Below are 15,537 nucleotides of genomic sequence, written 5' to 3'. Positions count from 1 at the left end.
CCACGTATGGCAGCCACCCCCCTACATCGACCTCATCGAGGACGACAAGGAGGAGGATGGCGGCCACTGAAGGCGGTAGCACGACGACGACGGATGACCCGATCTATGGCTTCTTTAGTTTTATGTTTTCTCAATTTGATGTTTATTTTCAATGTTCGGTCGTGAGTCTTTGCGGATGTTTAAGTTATTGCGTATTATATATCATTTTAAATTATTTTAAAATGTCTTTTTGGTTTAAATTTGAAGTCTGAATGTAGACAAATTTTTGAGATGCGGCAGCCGGTTAGGACGGCCGCATCTGGACACTCATGTCTGTTTTGCTGATGCAAATAGAAGAATCCGGACAAAACGGGCATCCATTTGCGGTCATGCGTTGAAGTTGGCCTAAGGCCGCCTCGCCGCCACCTCAGATGCGCAGGTTCACCACAGAAGCCCGTGACCATGCCACCACGAACCATGCCAAAACCGACGCCCTCGCAGACCCAAGCCATCCCATGCCATCGGAATATCTTTTTTGCCATAAAACCTCCAATCTGTTCATCAACAGTAAGTTAGTACAAAAACACCAAGTAAAAATTACATCCAGATCCGTAGACCACCTAGCGACGACTATAAGCACTGGAGCAAGCCAAATGACGTCGCTGTCATCACCCCTCCCTCGTCGGAGTTAGGCAAACGTTGTTGCGACAGACAGTCGGGAAGTTGTCGTGCTAAGCCCCCATAGGACCAGAACAGCAACCGTCGCTGATGAAGAGAAGCGTAGAACGGAAGGATACAACCTGTAGACACACATATATTGACGAACGAAGACCGGATCCAAACGGATCCACCAAAGACAAACGCCAACCGGATCTCACGAGATCCGCCGGAAACACACCTTGACACGCCCTCTGACGATGAGAAGCGTCGCCAGGACGGGGGCCAGGCAGGGAGGACCTTATTCCCATCTTCAAGAAACCGCCACCGCCTTGTCTTCTTGAACACGGGAGCAGAGAAAGTCGTTTTCAACCCAGAATGGGTCGTGCCACCGGAATATCCCACGAGAGGAATGAGCCACCCCACCACCGCCGACGCCGCGGGCTTCGCCCAGCGGCGTGTGCCGGCAACGGCGAGGAGGGGAGGAGGAAGGGTGGCGGCAGCTCACTATGGCGACAAGGGGGCGGTTTTTTTTTATCGGTTCCACATAGTCGTCACATGACATTTTGTTGAACAAGATATTTACTGGAAATATCCTTCCAGGCATGTGAAGCATCATCACATAACGGATGTACATCTTGTTGACGTATAATGTGCTGCCTAGTCTCTTTCATCAGATCGGTCTTTTGGTTGCATTGGTTAGAGCATGTACTTCTACATGGTATCAGAGCTAAAAGGTCCTGAGTTCAAGACCCTATTGGCGCAATTAAATTGCAGCCCACTTTCGGTCCACGTTTAGGCCTGAGGGAGCCACACATGGGGAGTGATGTCTTCTTCAATCGTATTCATTCCCATGTACGGTAAGCATTCTGATCCATCTCTTGCATCATCTCCTCGGTGATCTTACAATTTCTATCAACTGTTAAGGACCTTGTACTAGCTTCAGTGTCCTTGCATGAATATGAAGGCCCTTTTGAGGAGCTAGAAGGGTGTACAGAGGCAGGAAAAAACACACACATTATACCAATGGGATGCTGTTGTAGAACGTGGTGTAGTGTCGCCTAGCCAAGGAGACAGTAATGGTGCAATCCAATGAATGGAGCCGGGGAGCTTTCCTGTTTGTCTAAAAAAAACAGTAATGGTGCAAGAATGAGTTTGATCTTGCACGGGTATCAGGCAACAGCTATATATGTGGTAAACATGTAGAGGCCATTCGGATCAAGTTGCTGCCTGTCGCCAATATCTTTTTCGTTTTCAAACAAAGCAAGCAACAATTTCAAGGTTGTCAACATTTGGGAGCTGCAGCATAGCTACCGTCATTATCTCCATTTGTTGAAGAGTCAATTACACCGTTAGTGCTAGAACTTGACATGAATGATCACTTTGGTGTTATAAGTTGTGGTGTACATTAAAATGGTGCAAAAACTTGGCTTCACAGTGCAAATACAGTGCGAAACTCATTTATATACGTCCACGCGCTGACGGGCATGCCAGCGTGGCATGGGGCCGCTGTCAGTGACCGGAAGGATAGGACGTTTGACCTGCTCTTTTGGTAAAAAAAAGTCTCAACTTTATTTTTCGCACATGGGAGGTCCACATGTCAGAAACAACACAAATCGCATTGAGAAAAAATAATGACCACAGGGCTTCAAACCTAGAAAGGTAACATGCACGCGCACGTAATCAAAACGGCCAATGTGACATTACGAGCACAAGTGGGATAGGTGCTTTCTATATCTTTTGCTAACAGCGCAAATTAAAAAAAATTAACTCATCAAATGAAAAAGGTACCCAGGGGGCTCCAACCAGGGACCCGTAGATCTCACGAATTCGAGATTAACTACCAGAGCCGCCAAAATTTATATAAACAATATATTTTTTGACTTGTAAGTGTTGCACATGCCTTTTCGTAAATCATAAGTATTTTGTTTCATAAAGTTCATAAACATTTTTGAAAATGTGAAAATGTTTATATATATGCTGCATGAATATTTTATTAAAAACACAAATATATGAAAGTATACAAATACTTATGTACATATATATAGAGAAATGTTCATATAATTTTAAAAATATTAATTTAGTTTTAAAACGTCAATATTTTATTAAAAATGCCACGGGTAACCTCGGGTACGATCTTTATCTTTATTAGTATTCTTGTTCCTGGGACAACTAATTATTATTGTTTTCAATATATTTAACCTTTACATAAATACATTAATATTTTTAAAATTTTACGAACATTAATTAAATATATTTTACCTTAAATAAATATATTTAAATAAATGTTTGTATAATTTGAATTAACGTTTTTAATAAACTATTAATGCAATTTATAAAAAAAATCATGTTTTGGAAAAAAATTATGTACTTTTAGGAAACAAAATATTTATGCTTCATGAAAAATCATGTGCACATTTATAAATAAAGTATTATATTTTCTGAAGAATAGAAATGCGGCCTCAATATAGAAAAACCATTAGCCTATGTACATTTTGTTTTGAGCAAAATTAGCCTATGTATAAGAAACAATCTTCGTCGGGTGTTGGTTTGCACTATCGGGATAGGAGGTCGCTGGTTTGACTGCTGGACCTTTTTCATTCAAGTTTAGAGTTCTAATTTATGCTGTTAGGCCAAACTGGTACAAAAAATATTCATTTTTACTATTTTTCAGTCGTCTGAAAACAAATTCGTCTCAGGTCGTTTTTTAGTCCGTCCGATTCGCACCAATCTTAGCGATTTTCGTTTGTCCTCAGTTGGATGTGGGTACGTGGCGGACCTTTTTCTGTGTTGTTGGGCTTTCGGGTTTGCGGGTCTATGGGTTACGTTATTCGATCCGCGAAGCGCCAGGTGTTTTTGAATTTTCTATTCAGTCTGTGGGGCGGCGGCCTTTGTTGTATCTGAGGAGGGGATTGGTGGGGTTGGGCCGAGGCGGGGCGGAGACGGCGGAGGGAAGGCGAGGGCGGAGGCGGGGGCGTCCTCGCCGGTGTTTAGCAACGGAGATGGCGCGCGCCGAGTCCTCCGCGTGGAGAGCTTGTAAGCAGGAGGCGTGCTCCACAGGGCCGGCTGCACGCAGGTCAGATGTCGGTTTGGAGAGGAGCTCGGCGGAGCTGCGCCGCCATGTTCGCCACCAGCAAGCTTCAGTCGGTGGGTGCGACGGTAGTCGTCGGCGCCGTCGGGGCGCAAGGTATCACGCTCCTCCCCGCTGCTCTTTTTTCTGTTCTATATGTCTATGCCCTCTGAATTTTCAGCTCGTCGTGATTGTCACCGCTCACAGACCTCCATAGCAGGAGGTGGTTTAGTTGTTTTGTAGTTTCGGCCAGGAAAGTGTGTGGTAGAAAGAAACGCCCATGAATGTCTTCAATCCTGGAGGAGTTTTTGAGTGGTTCATCAGAGAACGCCCCTGAATTTGCTGCAGGCACCTGTATATGTGTGTCCCCCAATTTTCTTTCACTAAGTAGGCCTTAACTTTGTCTTGAATGTAGTACTCTTTTGTTCTGGATTTACACCTCATTTTCGGTCTGATTGAATTTTCCACATATAGTGTGTTACCCTATAAGATTTTTTAGAAGCCCAAGGAATGTCTGTAGATGGTCAGAGGATAGGTAACTGAATGTATGCGTTTTTTTCTTCTGCAGGAGTACTAATGTGGAGAAATTGTAGGGTGCCACTTTTGTTGTCAGCTTGATTTTTGATGGCTTTTAGTTAGTAATGGATGTGATTTGTTTTCAGAGAGTTGAGTGATTACGTAGAGAATGGCTTGGGGATCATCTGAATGTAGTGTTATGCACCAACTAACCAGGCAGTAGATTGTTCTGAAACTAGTGTACACTGATGGAATTTCTTCCAGTTACCCTCTTTTAGTCTGCATAAGTGGGAAGTGGAAAGTTTAGTTATCTGTGCTCATACATGTGCTTTTGGATCGATGTTTTCTTCCTTATACACTTGTCTTTTTTTAATGTTTTTTTCTTGTAATTCAGTATGTAAGTCTGTTTGGTTATCTGAACCTGAACGAACAACTCGCTCGTCTTTTTGTCATGTGCATCGATGAGTTTGCAGGAACAGCAGACTTGTCCTTGAAATGCAAAATATTTTCTCCCCCAGATGATTGTTAGCTTAAAATATCCCTTGGCAGCGTCAAATTTCATATTCAGTCGTCTGTATTTTTTCTTTTTTTGCCACCTCTGAAACTGAATGAATAGATGTTAAGACACTCCTTCAGTTATGAGTTACTCCATAACAGCACCAGTATGTTTGATGTCCAGTGTCCGGATCCTTTTTTGAAAAGGCTTTCTGAATGACCACATGTTCTTTTATCTTGTCCGATAACTAGAGAGTTATCTTAGCTCACATTATGTCTTCATTCTTGGGTGTATTCACGTGCATTCTTTCAAATGTCGTATGTTTGGGTCAATCTTTCAGCTAGTTCTTTAGTTTATCTTCAGTCTTATTCAGTGTTATTTTGTCTTTCAGTTATGTGTTTCACCTTGTCTTACATTCTCTCACTCTTAATTCTATGCTTCTTCTTTCTTAGTTTTCAGTCATTAGTTATCTTTATTCCTTAGTCCTCTTGGTATTCTTCTCAGTCTTCTTGGTATTCTTTCTATCAGTCCTCTATTTTCCATCAGTTTTCTGCTTCGGATTCAGTAATCAAGTTCTTCAAGTCATATTCAGTGTGTGTTCGTCAGTATTATTTTTTCTTTCTATCATTCATCTGTTTCAGATTCATTGTGCATTCTTGAGTACGATTTCAGTGTAGTGTTGCTTGTTGTTATTTAAGTATATATAGTTCTTGATCCATAGTTATTTTAGTTTTAGATTTCTGTATTTTAGGTTCAGTGTCATTTTAGGTTTAGTGTTATAGTCCTGAGATTTTAGTCATATATCATTTTTCAGACAGTTATTTTTCAGTTATCACTGTGCTTCTTCATTGTTGGTCAGTTTTGGGTCTTTTCTTTATTTTCAGTCTTTTAGCTTCCATTTGTTCATTTTTCAGTCACTCTGAAATGGAGCTTCCAAAATCTTTGGTTCTCATTTCATTGATGTTTCATTTAGTTGAATACTGAGTGTTCTCTTCAATTTCAGTATTTCAGTTTTAGTAATTGCTCAAATCATCGTCACATCTTCTGCTAGTCTAAATTATGTATCATGTTCATTAGTAGTATCAGCCAATGTTCAGAGAGTTGACTCAGTCAATGTTCAGAGAGCATGCATCATTGTTCAGTTGTTCATTCAATCATATGATATTATTATGAGTATCTTCAGTTCACTCTAGTGTTTCTTCAGTCTTTAAATATAGTTCTCTTCAGCGATTAAATATATATTCAGTGATCAATCGATTATCAGTTTTTTTATGCCGGAAGGTGATCACGTTTTTTAAATGTATATTCAGTGATTAATCGATTATCAGTTTTTTATGCAGGAAGGTGATCATGTTTTTATTGAGTTCTTCTCTGCCAAGTGGAACAACAGGGACACAAGCCTTATCTAACTCTAGTACATTTTCCTTATGTATAAATGATTCACATGTAAGGTGATCATCACATAAATGCAGCATGTATATATAAATGAAAATTTCAGGGAAGGGAGGGCAGCGTGGGTTCCTTTTGTTAGTCAGCCTTAGCGCTTTTGCATTAACGGGTCTGCTAGGCGGCCCGTTTCAGGGGCAGGTTCCTTTTACGTAAACTAGAAGGAGCCCAAGAGGCTTCGGCAGATTTTCGACCTGAAGCAGGAAAGAAAACAGACGTTTTTGTGCACTAATGAGTTTCTAGACAGAGTATATACTTAGACACGTGACAATCATTGAGTGGAATAAAAAACGACCTGACACCAATTTAAAATCAGTCGCCTGTTTATAAGTCACTCCCAAAATATTTATTCTTGTAGAGCACTAAATGTCATCAGGCCTGGTGGTTAATCGCCAATTGGGTCGCACCTTCTTCATTTGTATTTAAAAATAATAATTTACGTTGTTAATCTATAGAATGTATAGCTTACAGATCCTAGTATTATTTTGTACCAAAAAATAAAAAAAACTGATTTCTTTTTGGCAAAAAGAGTAGGCCACACAACATGTCCCCATCGTAAGGTCACTGACAGTGGGCCCATGCCTGCTGGCACGCCAAGTCAGCGCCAAGGATGTATAAAAACGAGTTTTGCACCGTATTTGCACCACAAAGCCAAGTTTTTACACCACTTCAATGTACACCACAACTTGTAGCACTAAAGTGATCATTCACGCCAAGTTCTAGCACCAGTGATGCAATTGACTCTTTGTTGAACTTGTGCATAACATGACCAAAACACACAAATAACTTACCTAGCCAGCATTTTTTAGATAACATCCGGCTTCATCCTCTGATTTGACACACCGACTTATAACTCATGCTCAGCCAAATAGACCAACACTCGCTGCTGCACCCTTCAATAAAAAAAGTTTTATCCCTCGTAGGATACCAGTTATACTTGGCACAGATACCATTAATATCTCTCTTCTTCAGGTTCGCAGCTAGCAGCAAGAGAGGAGACTGAGGCAATGTCAATTTCTTTTAGCCAGGTACCCAAATGTTTTTTATATAGAAGTTGTAGACATGAAATGCATGAAACTTGTTTTATTCGCTTTGACTTGAATGAGAAACAGAGATGTGTTTTTAGGACACAATCATAAAAATTGCACATAACAGAAGGCCTACGATAGCTCATGTTGAATATCATAACACCCGATACTGAAGCCATGATCACAACCAACAGTTTTGTTGCCCCCCTCTTGTGGCCTCTCCTATCAAAAGATCCTGTCAAAACACCAAACAACTCCGCAAGAATCAGTTTGATGACCCGGTTCAACCAAGATAATTGAAAAGAAGACATGTGAAAACTATGAGTGGCCATGGACAATAACAGGGAAGACACAAAAGCATGGACACTTAAGTAAAATTGTCGAAACAGAATAATACAAAACAGTGTGCACAGATCATACGCTAAGGGTAATGAGTTGTGCATAGACTTTTAATGATAATGTGTATTTATCCATATTTAAAAGAAAAGGGACTCATTTAAGCATATATTCGAAATTCTATAATTTGGAACATGACTTAATCATTCCTTTGTTGAACTCACACCAAGTTTACAGTCATGTCGGCATGTTCAATGTACAAAACCATCCATTCTGTCACGTCCTAGCTGGGAGATGGTTTGCAGCATTGAGAAATTTGATAAATGAAAGTTCAAAATAAATCCATTCAACTTAAATGGCCTAAGCAACAAAGATATTTTATTAGTTATTCTATATGTTTCCCTAAGACTGTCATCACACTCTGTAAATATCAAAAATACTCTTATATTACGGAACGGAGGGAGTAACTCCCAAGTGTTCAAGCTCAAGTTATGTAATCAGGACATGAGAAAATAAAGCAGAATATGATCTACATGTTTCATCGTGTTAAATGTAACAGAATTACAGGATTTGTTTCCAATGCTTATACAATCCTACTTCATACATTGGCAATACCTGTTTCGCTAGTAATTAGAAGAAACAAGCAGCAGGTAATAATCTGTATCCAGTATATGGTTATAATCTGATTGCCAGTGTTTCAATTGTTTGGAACACGACTCCAATTTTATCGACTGAAACTCATTTTGCCCGTAATGTTTATAGCTACATAATCATGACCTTGAATTCATGCCATGCTGCTGAGATCAAATAAAAAATAGTCATTGATACTATAATTTGTCTCACTGAACGAGCTAATGAATTAGGCGGCAAATTTATTCATTTTTTACTACTTGAATCCAAGTATATGCAAAACACATTTTGAACTACAAAATTAGATCCAAGAGTTAATTTCTTCGCAATAACGAGCATGCATGTGTTTACACAAAAATCACTACCGACTAAAGGGAGTTCCTTTGTCCGGCCTCAGTTTCTTCTCCCTGGCACTCAAAGCTTGCTGATAATCTTCTTGCATTCTTGTTCACCTTCACTAGGGACTTGCAGTTCAGCATAACTAGCAGATGTCTTTTCATCATCCATCAACTGATTAGAGGTACGCAAATTTGTAGGAGAAAATGATTAAAGGCAGACAGAAATAAAATTTATCTAGTGAATTCAGATGGCAAAAAATCTGGTATTATAGCATCTAGATTGAAATAAAGAGTGTTATCATCTCAAGCCGTCCTCCTTGTCCTGGGCTTGCAGTTCCACACCACTACCAGGTTTCTTTTCATCAGTCATCCACAGGTTAGTGGTTTACAAATTAGTACTCCCTCCGTTCCAAAATGTAAGACAACTTTTTACACTATTTCTTTTTTGAAACTGGGCAAAAGATTTGCCATTTTCATTGATTAAGAAGAAAGTTTAGAGGTTTTGACCAAAAAGCCGAATTACAACACATTACTCTCGCGGCACTACATTACTCAAATACTTTGCCCCTGCAAGACACCGTAGCTTGGATACATCTTTGATTCTAGCAACAAGAACCCCTACCGGCACCGCGGTGTTACGGAACACACATGCGTTTCTCTCGTTCCAAATTTCCCACGAGATAAGCATAATGAGGGACATCATCGGCCGTCAAGATTGCGACATATTGGAATCAACAAGGTTCCACCAGGCCTTTACCGAATGGATAGCCATCCAAGCAGAAGAGTGCATATCGGCCACCAAGCCAAGCCAAGACTTGATAATTCCCCAAACTCGAACCGTGTAGCGGCATTGGAACAGTAGGTGGGGCACAGATTCTTGAACTTTTTTGCATAGGGGGCAAGGGAAGGAGCAGTAGAAGTGACTAAACTGCAGACAAAAGTAAAATCAATCTAGTTACTTTTTTTTTGCGGGTGCAATCTAATTACTTTAGCCAGGAAAAAAACATACAGTAGCATTAGATTGGACTAAAATCTTACCTCCTCATCGTCCTCATCCTCCAGGTCGTCCACAGGTACCAGAGCTTCAGGCTTCTTGAATGAAGCAAAATTCTGGGCAGAAAAAAGGGTGGCATCTCAAAACATTGATGGTTGATATTGTTCAGGGAGAGTAAGAGCACAAACTGAAAAAAAAAAGAGAATCGAACTAGGATCCTAGTGCAGTTCAAATGACCGAAAACAATAATAAACGTTTCAGTCATCATAATATCTATTCCCCTCACCATCCCCATCTTCTCGATTGTGAGAACCCGAAATTGAACAATAATAACGATAGATATTTCCGATCGTGGGATCTATGAATTGTTTTCAGCCGATCCAAAATAAGGACAGCTCACCTTCGACAAGTAATCCATTCGTTCCGCGACCGAACGGCCATCATTAGCCATCAAAATCTTGCAGATAGCACTGATGTCGTAGTCCAACGTAGCCCTGATAGCAGAAGGCGAGATCGGAATGAGCATTTTGGCATAGTCGAAGGCCATGACGTCCTTGTTGCTTTTGCTTGGAGTGGCGGCTGCCATCGGCGGAGGTGGAGGAGGAGGAGGAGGCGAAGGCGGAGGCGGAGAAGATGGGAAAAAATAATTCTGAGACCGGGTCCATTCCAACTCCAATCTTAAAGCACGCAACTCCGCTCTGTTTCCGATCCCAGCTGCCCAATCCGGCTCCTTCGCTTTACGTTTCCATTGCTCCAGGATCAGATACGTACAAAGAAAAGAAAATATCAGATACGTAACTCCTGGTGCCCTCGTCCAACAACGACCTCTGGTCCATACCGGCCGCCGGAAGGGTCTCGACTTCTCGTCCATGGCGACCGCTTTGAATGATGTGAAGAACACATCACTCCAACTTGCGGCGGGTGTTCACGAAGATACACTCTGGTGATCTGCGGCCGGACAGGTTCTCCGCTAGGTTCGATTGTTTTTTAAACATCATTTATTCTCATCATTGGTACTCCTTCGGTTTCCTTTTAGTGTCCATATAAAATTTGTGTGAAGTCAAACTTTGGAAATTTTGATCAACTTTATAGGGAAAAAAATCAACATTTACATTACAAAATGCATATGTTTATATTAGATAAAATTTAATTTCATTAGATGCATCATGAAATTAATTTTCATACTATATAACTTGAGAATTATAGACGATGTTAATATTTTTCCCAATATGTAAATTTGGTCAAACTTTGTATACAAGACCAAGTACATGTCAGAATGATAGTAAAGTATATTTTGAGAATCCTTTTGTTAGCGGACCGTTAAAACAGGATGGCAACCTTGGAATATACGAACATGATATGACAAAGATTGTCAAAAACTATGGGAAGTAACATCCATATACGTAATTTTTATGTTTTGTGTTTCATACATTTTTATTCATAGTTTTACTGATTATCTTGATTATATATTGAACTTCCAATTCGACTCATTGTGTTACGAGTTTGACTGAGATGATCTCACTATTACGGATAGTTAATAAATCATTTGTTATCCTGTATTATGTGAAATTTTGCTTGTGTGTATCAAATCTGATCATTAATTATTTTTTAGCTATGAGGACTATAATATCATTTGGACATGCTTCAAAGTCAAAACTTGATTAGCCATAATTGGAAAGACTTAGATGTTACTAAATAGAATACTACAGAACAATTACGAAAGCCAATTCAAAAAGATAGGTTATAAAGCTTCACATGTGTTCTCTATACCAATATAAGTAATAGCTGATGTGTAGTAAATTTGTTTTAATTATACAATTCATCCCGTGGTCTACTAATACTTAAGTTCATGGAATATTGGACTGGATATGCACTATCTGATCCGATTATACATGTATATATCGCTTTTGTTTGACAAACATATATGATATATTCAATAATATACTAATAATTGTTGGTATTACACAGGAAATTATCTCTTCTTTTTGGTATAAAGTTAGCGAGTATACTATTATGTTGGAAAACAAACACCACAGCCACGATTACAATGATTGGACAAATTGACAATGACATTGATGGATATCCTAATGGTGTTGAAATGTTGGAAAGTCCATATCATACAAAAACATCAAAAGCAATAAGCACATTATTTGTCGGAAATAAATACCGATCACTAATATCTGTTCTTTCTAACATGAGTTTAGATGAGTTAGTAGGTGGACTTTGCAGCTATATCAAATCAATCAATTATATAGATATTTTAGAGTGATTCATTTCTAATTAGTAGTGCAATAGACCACAAACATAAACATTATCTTATTTTTTAATGAGTATGGGACAAGTCCAAAAACCTTGGGGACTACAAAATCAAGGCTTTGCCTTGTCCCAAACTCATAAGAAAATCAGATAATATGTGTTGTCAATTACACCACTAATTTGAAATAACTTAATCTAAAATCTCTATAGAATCGATTGATTTGATGTACCTACAAAGTTCACCTAGTAACTCATGTAAGCTCGTATTTGAAAGAACAAATATTAGTGATTGGTATTTATTTTGATAGATAATGAGATTATTTCTTCTGATTTTTCTTTTATCAGATGGACTTTCCAACATTTCATTATGATCTCCATCAATGTCATCATCACTTTGTTCAATCATTGTACTCACTACTACGGTGTTTGTTTGTTAACATAATAGTATGATGGCTAACTAATACCTAAAAGAATTAATAATTTACTATGCAACACCAACAATTATTAATATATTAAAAATGAACATATCGTCAACTATATATGTTTCTCAAACAAAAGAGATATATACATGTGTAATCGGATAAGCATAAATAGACCACAGGGTGAACTGTATAATTAAAAAAATAAGTACCCTAGATATATTACAATATTACTTATAATAGTATAGAACATATGTGTTGCTTTATACTTGTCTTTTTGAATTGGCTTTCATAGTTGTTTTGTAATCTTCCATTTAGTAACATCGAAGTCTTTCCAATTGTGGCTTATCAAGTTATGACTTTTAAAATTGTCCAATTGATATTGTAATCCTTGTAGCTGAAATATGTGACCAAAAATAATACACATAAGCGAAGGATCAGTTTATGACATTTTATATAGAGGATTAGAAATGATGTACTAACCAACCGTAATACTGAGATCATCTCGGTCAAACTCCCAACACAATGAGTCAAGTATTTTAATCTCATAATTTGTCGCGTTCACAGCAGTTAAATAGCAATGTGTGTTGTTCATAATGTAAGACGTTTTTGACACTAGTATAGTGTCAAAAAACGTCTTACATTATGAGATGGAGGGAGTATGTATTAAGCCCAGAACATAAAAATTAAGGATGTGGATGTTACCATGTCATGATTCACATAGTTTTTGACAATCTTTTTCATAAAGGTACCATCTTCATGTATTCCAAGGTTGACCTCCCGTTTAACGGTGCAGTAACAAAGGGATTCTGAAGTACTTTACTATCATTTTGAACATGTACTTGGTCCTCTATACAACATACATATGCGCTGATTACGTAAAAAGATTTTGAAAAAGAGATTACTAGTGGATATCAATAATTGGACTTTTCCTTGTAAGTAAGGGTACTTACATCATCGTTTAGCCACCCCTTTTTCTTCTAGCAGGCACACCAGTTGATGTTTCTTGACAGATATTTCGTCTATCTTCACCAGTAACTGTTTTTCCAAAAGATGTTTCCATTGCTATATGAGAACATACATCACGGTTGGTCAGTGCATAGTCTGCAAAAAGTAAAATAATTTGAAAGAACATTGAATAAGTCCATGTGTAAATATGGATTACACAAATAATAATATTAAATAACAAAAATGTGTTTAAGACGCTAGATACAATAGTACACATCATGAACAATTATCTAGTGGGAAGTAGTCATGTGTTTCATCAACATTTATTTGTTCATACTCCTCTGGTTGCTTATCATCATCGAATAAACTTGTCTTTCGTGCATACATTCATAAACAGGAGGTGATGTCGAGCTGGTTGGTGACGGAGGTCATGGCAATGGATCAACATCATTCTTATAGCAGAGCAATCGATTCAAAACATTCAAAAACCAAAGATAATGTTGAGATGGTTGGTGGCATAGGTGATGGCTCCAAAAAAACAGATGCATAAGCTACTATTAGATGCGTAAATATTCAAAAACCAAAGCTAATTATAGGCTGCGTAAGCTACTGGATTTTTGGATTTCGGCAGAGGGGGCCTAAATTGGCACACTGCCTAAATATTTACTCTGACCTCGAATGACACCCACGAACAAATCTGGAACTAATTGCAAGTTGCAAATATGTGAGCATGGTGTATGTTTTACTATAAAAGAAAGAGAAGAAAAATATACAAAAGAGCGATGACCTTTGTATAGCAAGGAAAACTAACCATGAATAGATTAGCCTTAAGACAAACGATGAGGATAAGACATGAGTTTGTTCAGTAGATCTACAATTGGGTAAAAATAATTATTACTAATCTTAAGACACACGCATCAGGTATGACAGAGAATGAATGCCAGAACATAGCATCATCAAAAAATAAAATTGCATAGAACTGAAACACCACAATTTGAGCCGAAACCTGATCAGGTAATAGAGAACATAGCATATATTATTCTTTCTCATTATGCCAGATTGGTCTGCCAGCAACCAGTACTGTAGCTAGCTTTGGAAAAGTGAGCTCAAGCAAACAAACTTTCAGAGTACAAAGCAGATCATCTTGCAGCAGCTCCAGTCAAGTCTTTCACGTACAACACTGGATAGGTATTTTTTCCAAATATTTGAACTACCAGGCGCCACCATGAAGTACTCTCTTGTGTGTGTATATTCATACTTCTTCTCTAGATAGCCTACTTTGTCGCTAATCCATCAGGCCTACAGAGTGCAGACTGCCCGTATATATAGGGGCCAGGTAGCTATGGTTGCAGAGTGCCAACACACGTGAAAGGTCATGACTTCTCCGAATCGACAGGACAGAATTTAGCTTGGCATGAGATGAGGCGTACCTCAGGTGGAGCACGGCGGTCCGGCGATGTTGGTGGAACGGCGAGATTGTACGACGGCGTATGGACTATGGAGCACGGGCGGCCGGCGGAGTTGGTGGAGCGGCGAGATTGAACGACCGGATGATTGGATGCTTCCGTAGAGGGCTCGAAGCCTATTTATGTGGCAAAAGGAGGGCGGTTCATCGGGAGTCCGTGTCCGGCAAGGCCGTGTATCCTAGCAAGTCACCTTCCCGGCCTCCAACACGCACGGATCCGGCTGGGATACGTCGCTACAGCCTACAGCCGCCTCTCCCCTGCTGCCGCTGACGAGAGCCGGTAAGAGGAGGAGGCAGAGGGTGAATTCTACTGCAACTGCAAGATCCGTGACTACTTCTGCAAGCGTCGGAGATCCTTAGTAGAAAGGACGCATCTAGTGGGTGGCCGGCTGCCCACTAGCGCGATCGAGCGGTCGGCCATAAAAGGCAACTTTCTGTCCCCCGCGCGGTACAGAAAAAGCAGGATCGAGCTGCCATCAAACCGAGCGATTCCAGCGCCCAATCCCGAACAAAAAGTGATCCCCTCACGTGGCCAGCTGTCCACAAACTCGCTCGCCCCCACGTCCCAACCCCTCCCACGCCCGCTCGCCCAAGCAATCTCACACTGCTTTCTTGACATGCACGAAAGAAAGGAATCCAAAGCTCCTTCTTCCTCCTTCTGTATAGCCGCCATGTGAGCAGAAAGATAGATGAATCTGCTTCAACAAATTGATCTAAAAGGCAGGGTGATCAGACCCATACCAAGCAATAAACATCAGGCAAGTACTTCCTCTCTACCCCTCTTCAGTTCTCCCCTTTCTTGTACTGCATCTATAAAACACCCTCCTCCATGGATCCATCAGCAAATCCATGGAGAATCTGCTTCAAAAAAAGAGTAGATCTGAAACATCACCCTATTGTGAACATCACACCAGCCCCCCCCCCCCTCTGCACACTAACTTACGGTTCAGTTCTACCCT

At 39.6% G+C, this 15,537-nt stretch overlaps 1 protein-coding gene across 3 annotated transcripts; it reads right to left on the bottom strand.

Moving 5' to 3' along the window:
* Window positions 1–6,399: 6,399 nt before the first annotated feature.
* Window positions 6,400–10,441, bottom strand: LOC119340375 (junction-mediating and -regulatory protein-like). 3 transcript variants are annotated; one of them, XM_037612286.1, is made up of 4 exons: window positions 9,891–10,441; window positions 9,535–9,606; window positions 9,254–9,419; window positions 6,400–7,427 (listed from the first exon to the last, which is right to left on the bottom strand). In XM_037612286.1, exons 1-4 carry the CDS (start codon window positions 10,359–10,361, stop codon window positions 7,117–7,119), a joined length of 1,020 nt encoding a protein of 339 aa, XP_037468183.1. In that variant the 5' UTR covers window positions 10,362–10,441; the 3' UTR covers window positions 6,400–7,116. The 3 variants fall into 3 exon arrangements, with proteins under 3 accessions (XP_037468183.1, XP_037468184.1, XP_037468185.1); XM_037612287.1 differs by having other exon boundaries at window positions 9,254–9,424; window positions 9,891–10,436; XM_037612288.1 differs by lacking the exon at window positions 9,254–9,419.
* Window positions 10,442–15,537: the final 5,096 nt, after the last annotated feature.

This window comes from Triticum dicoccoides, chromosome 7B (assembly GCF_002162155.2).
Source record: "Triticum dicoccoides isolate Atlit2015 ecotype Zavitan chromosome 7B, WEW_v2.0, whole genome shotgun sequence".
Classification (NCBI taxonomy): domain Eukaryota; kingdom Viridiplantae; phylum Streptophyta; class Magnoliopsida; order Poales; family Poaceae; genus Triticum; species Triticum dicoccoides.
Note: the sequence above shows the minus strand (reverse complement) of the source record. Positions and strands in the feature narration are given on the sequence as shown.

Excerpts from the sequence above, each read along its gene's own strand:
- LOC119340375 (XM_037612286.1), bottom strand. The coding sequence starts at position 10,361 with ATGGACGAGAAGTCGAGACCCTTCCGGCGGCCGGTATGGACCAGAGGT. Across the intron at positions 9,607-9,890 it reads GAATGGATTACTTGTCGAAG|AATTTTGCTTCATTCAAGAA; the intron begins GTGAGCTGTCCT and ends TTTTCTGCCCAG. Across the intron at positions 7,428-9,253 it reads CTTGGATGGCTATCCATTCG|GATCTTTTGATAGGAGAGGC; the intron begins GTAAAGGCCTGG and ends GTGTTTTGACAG.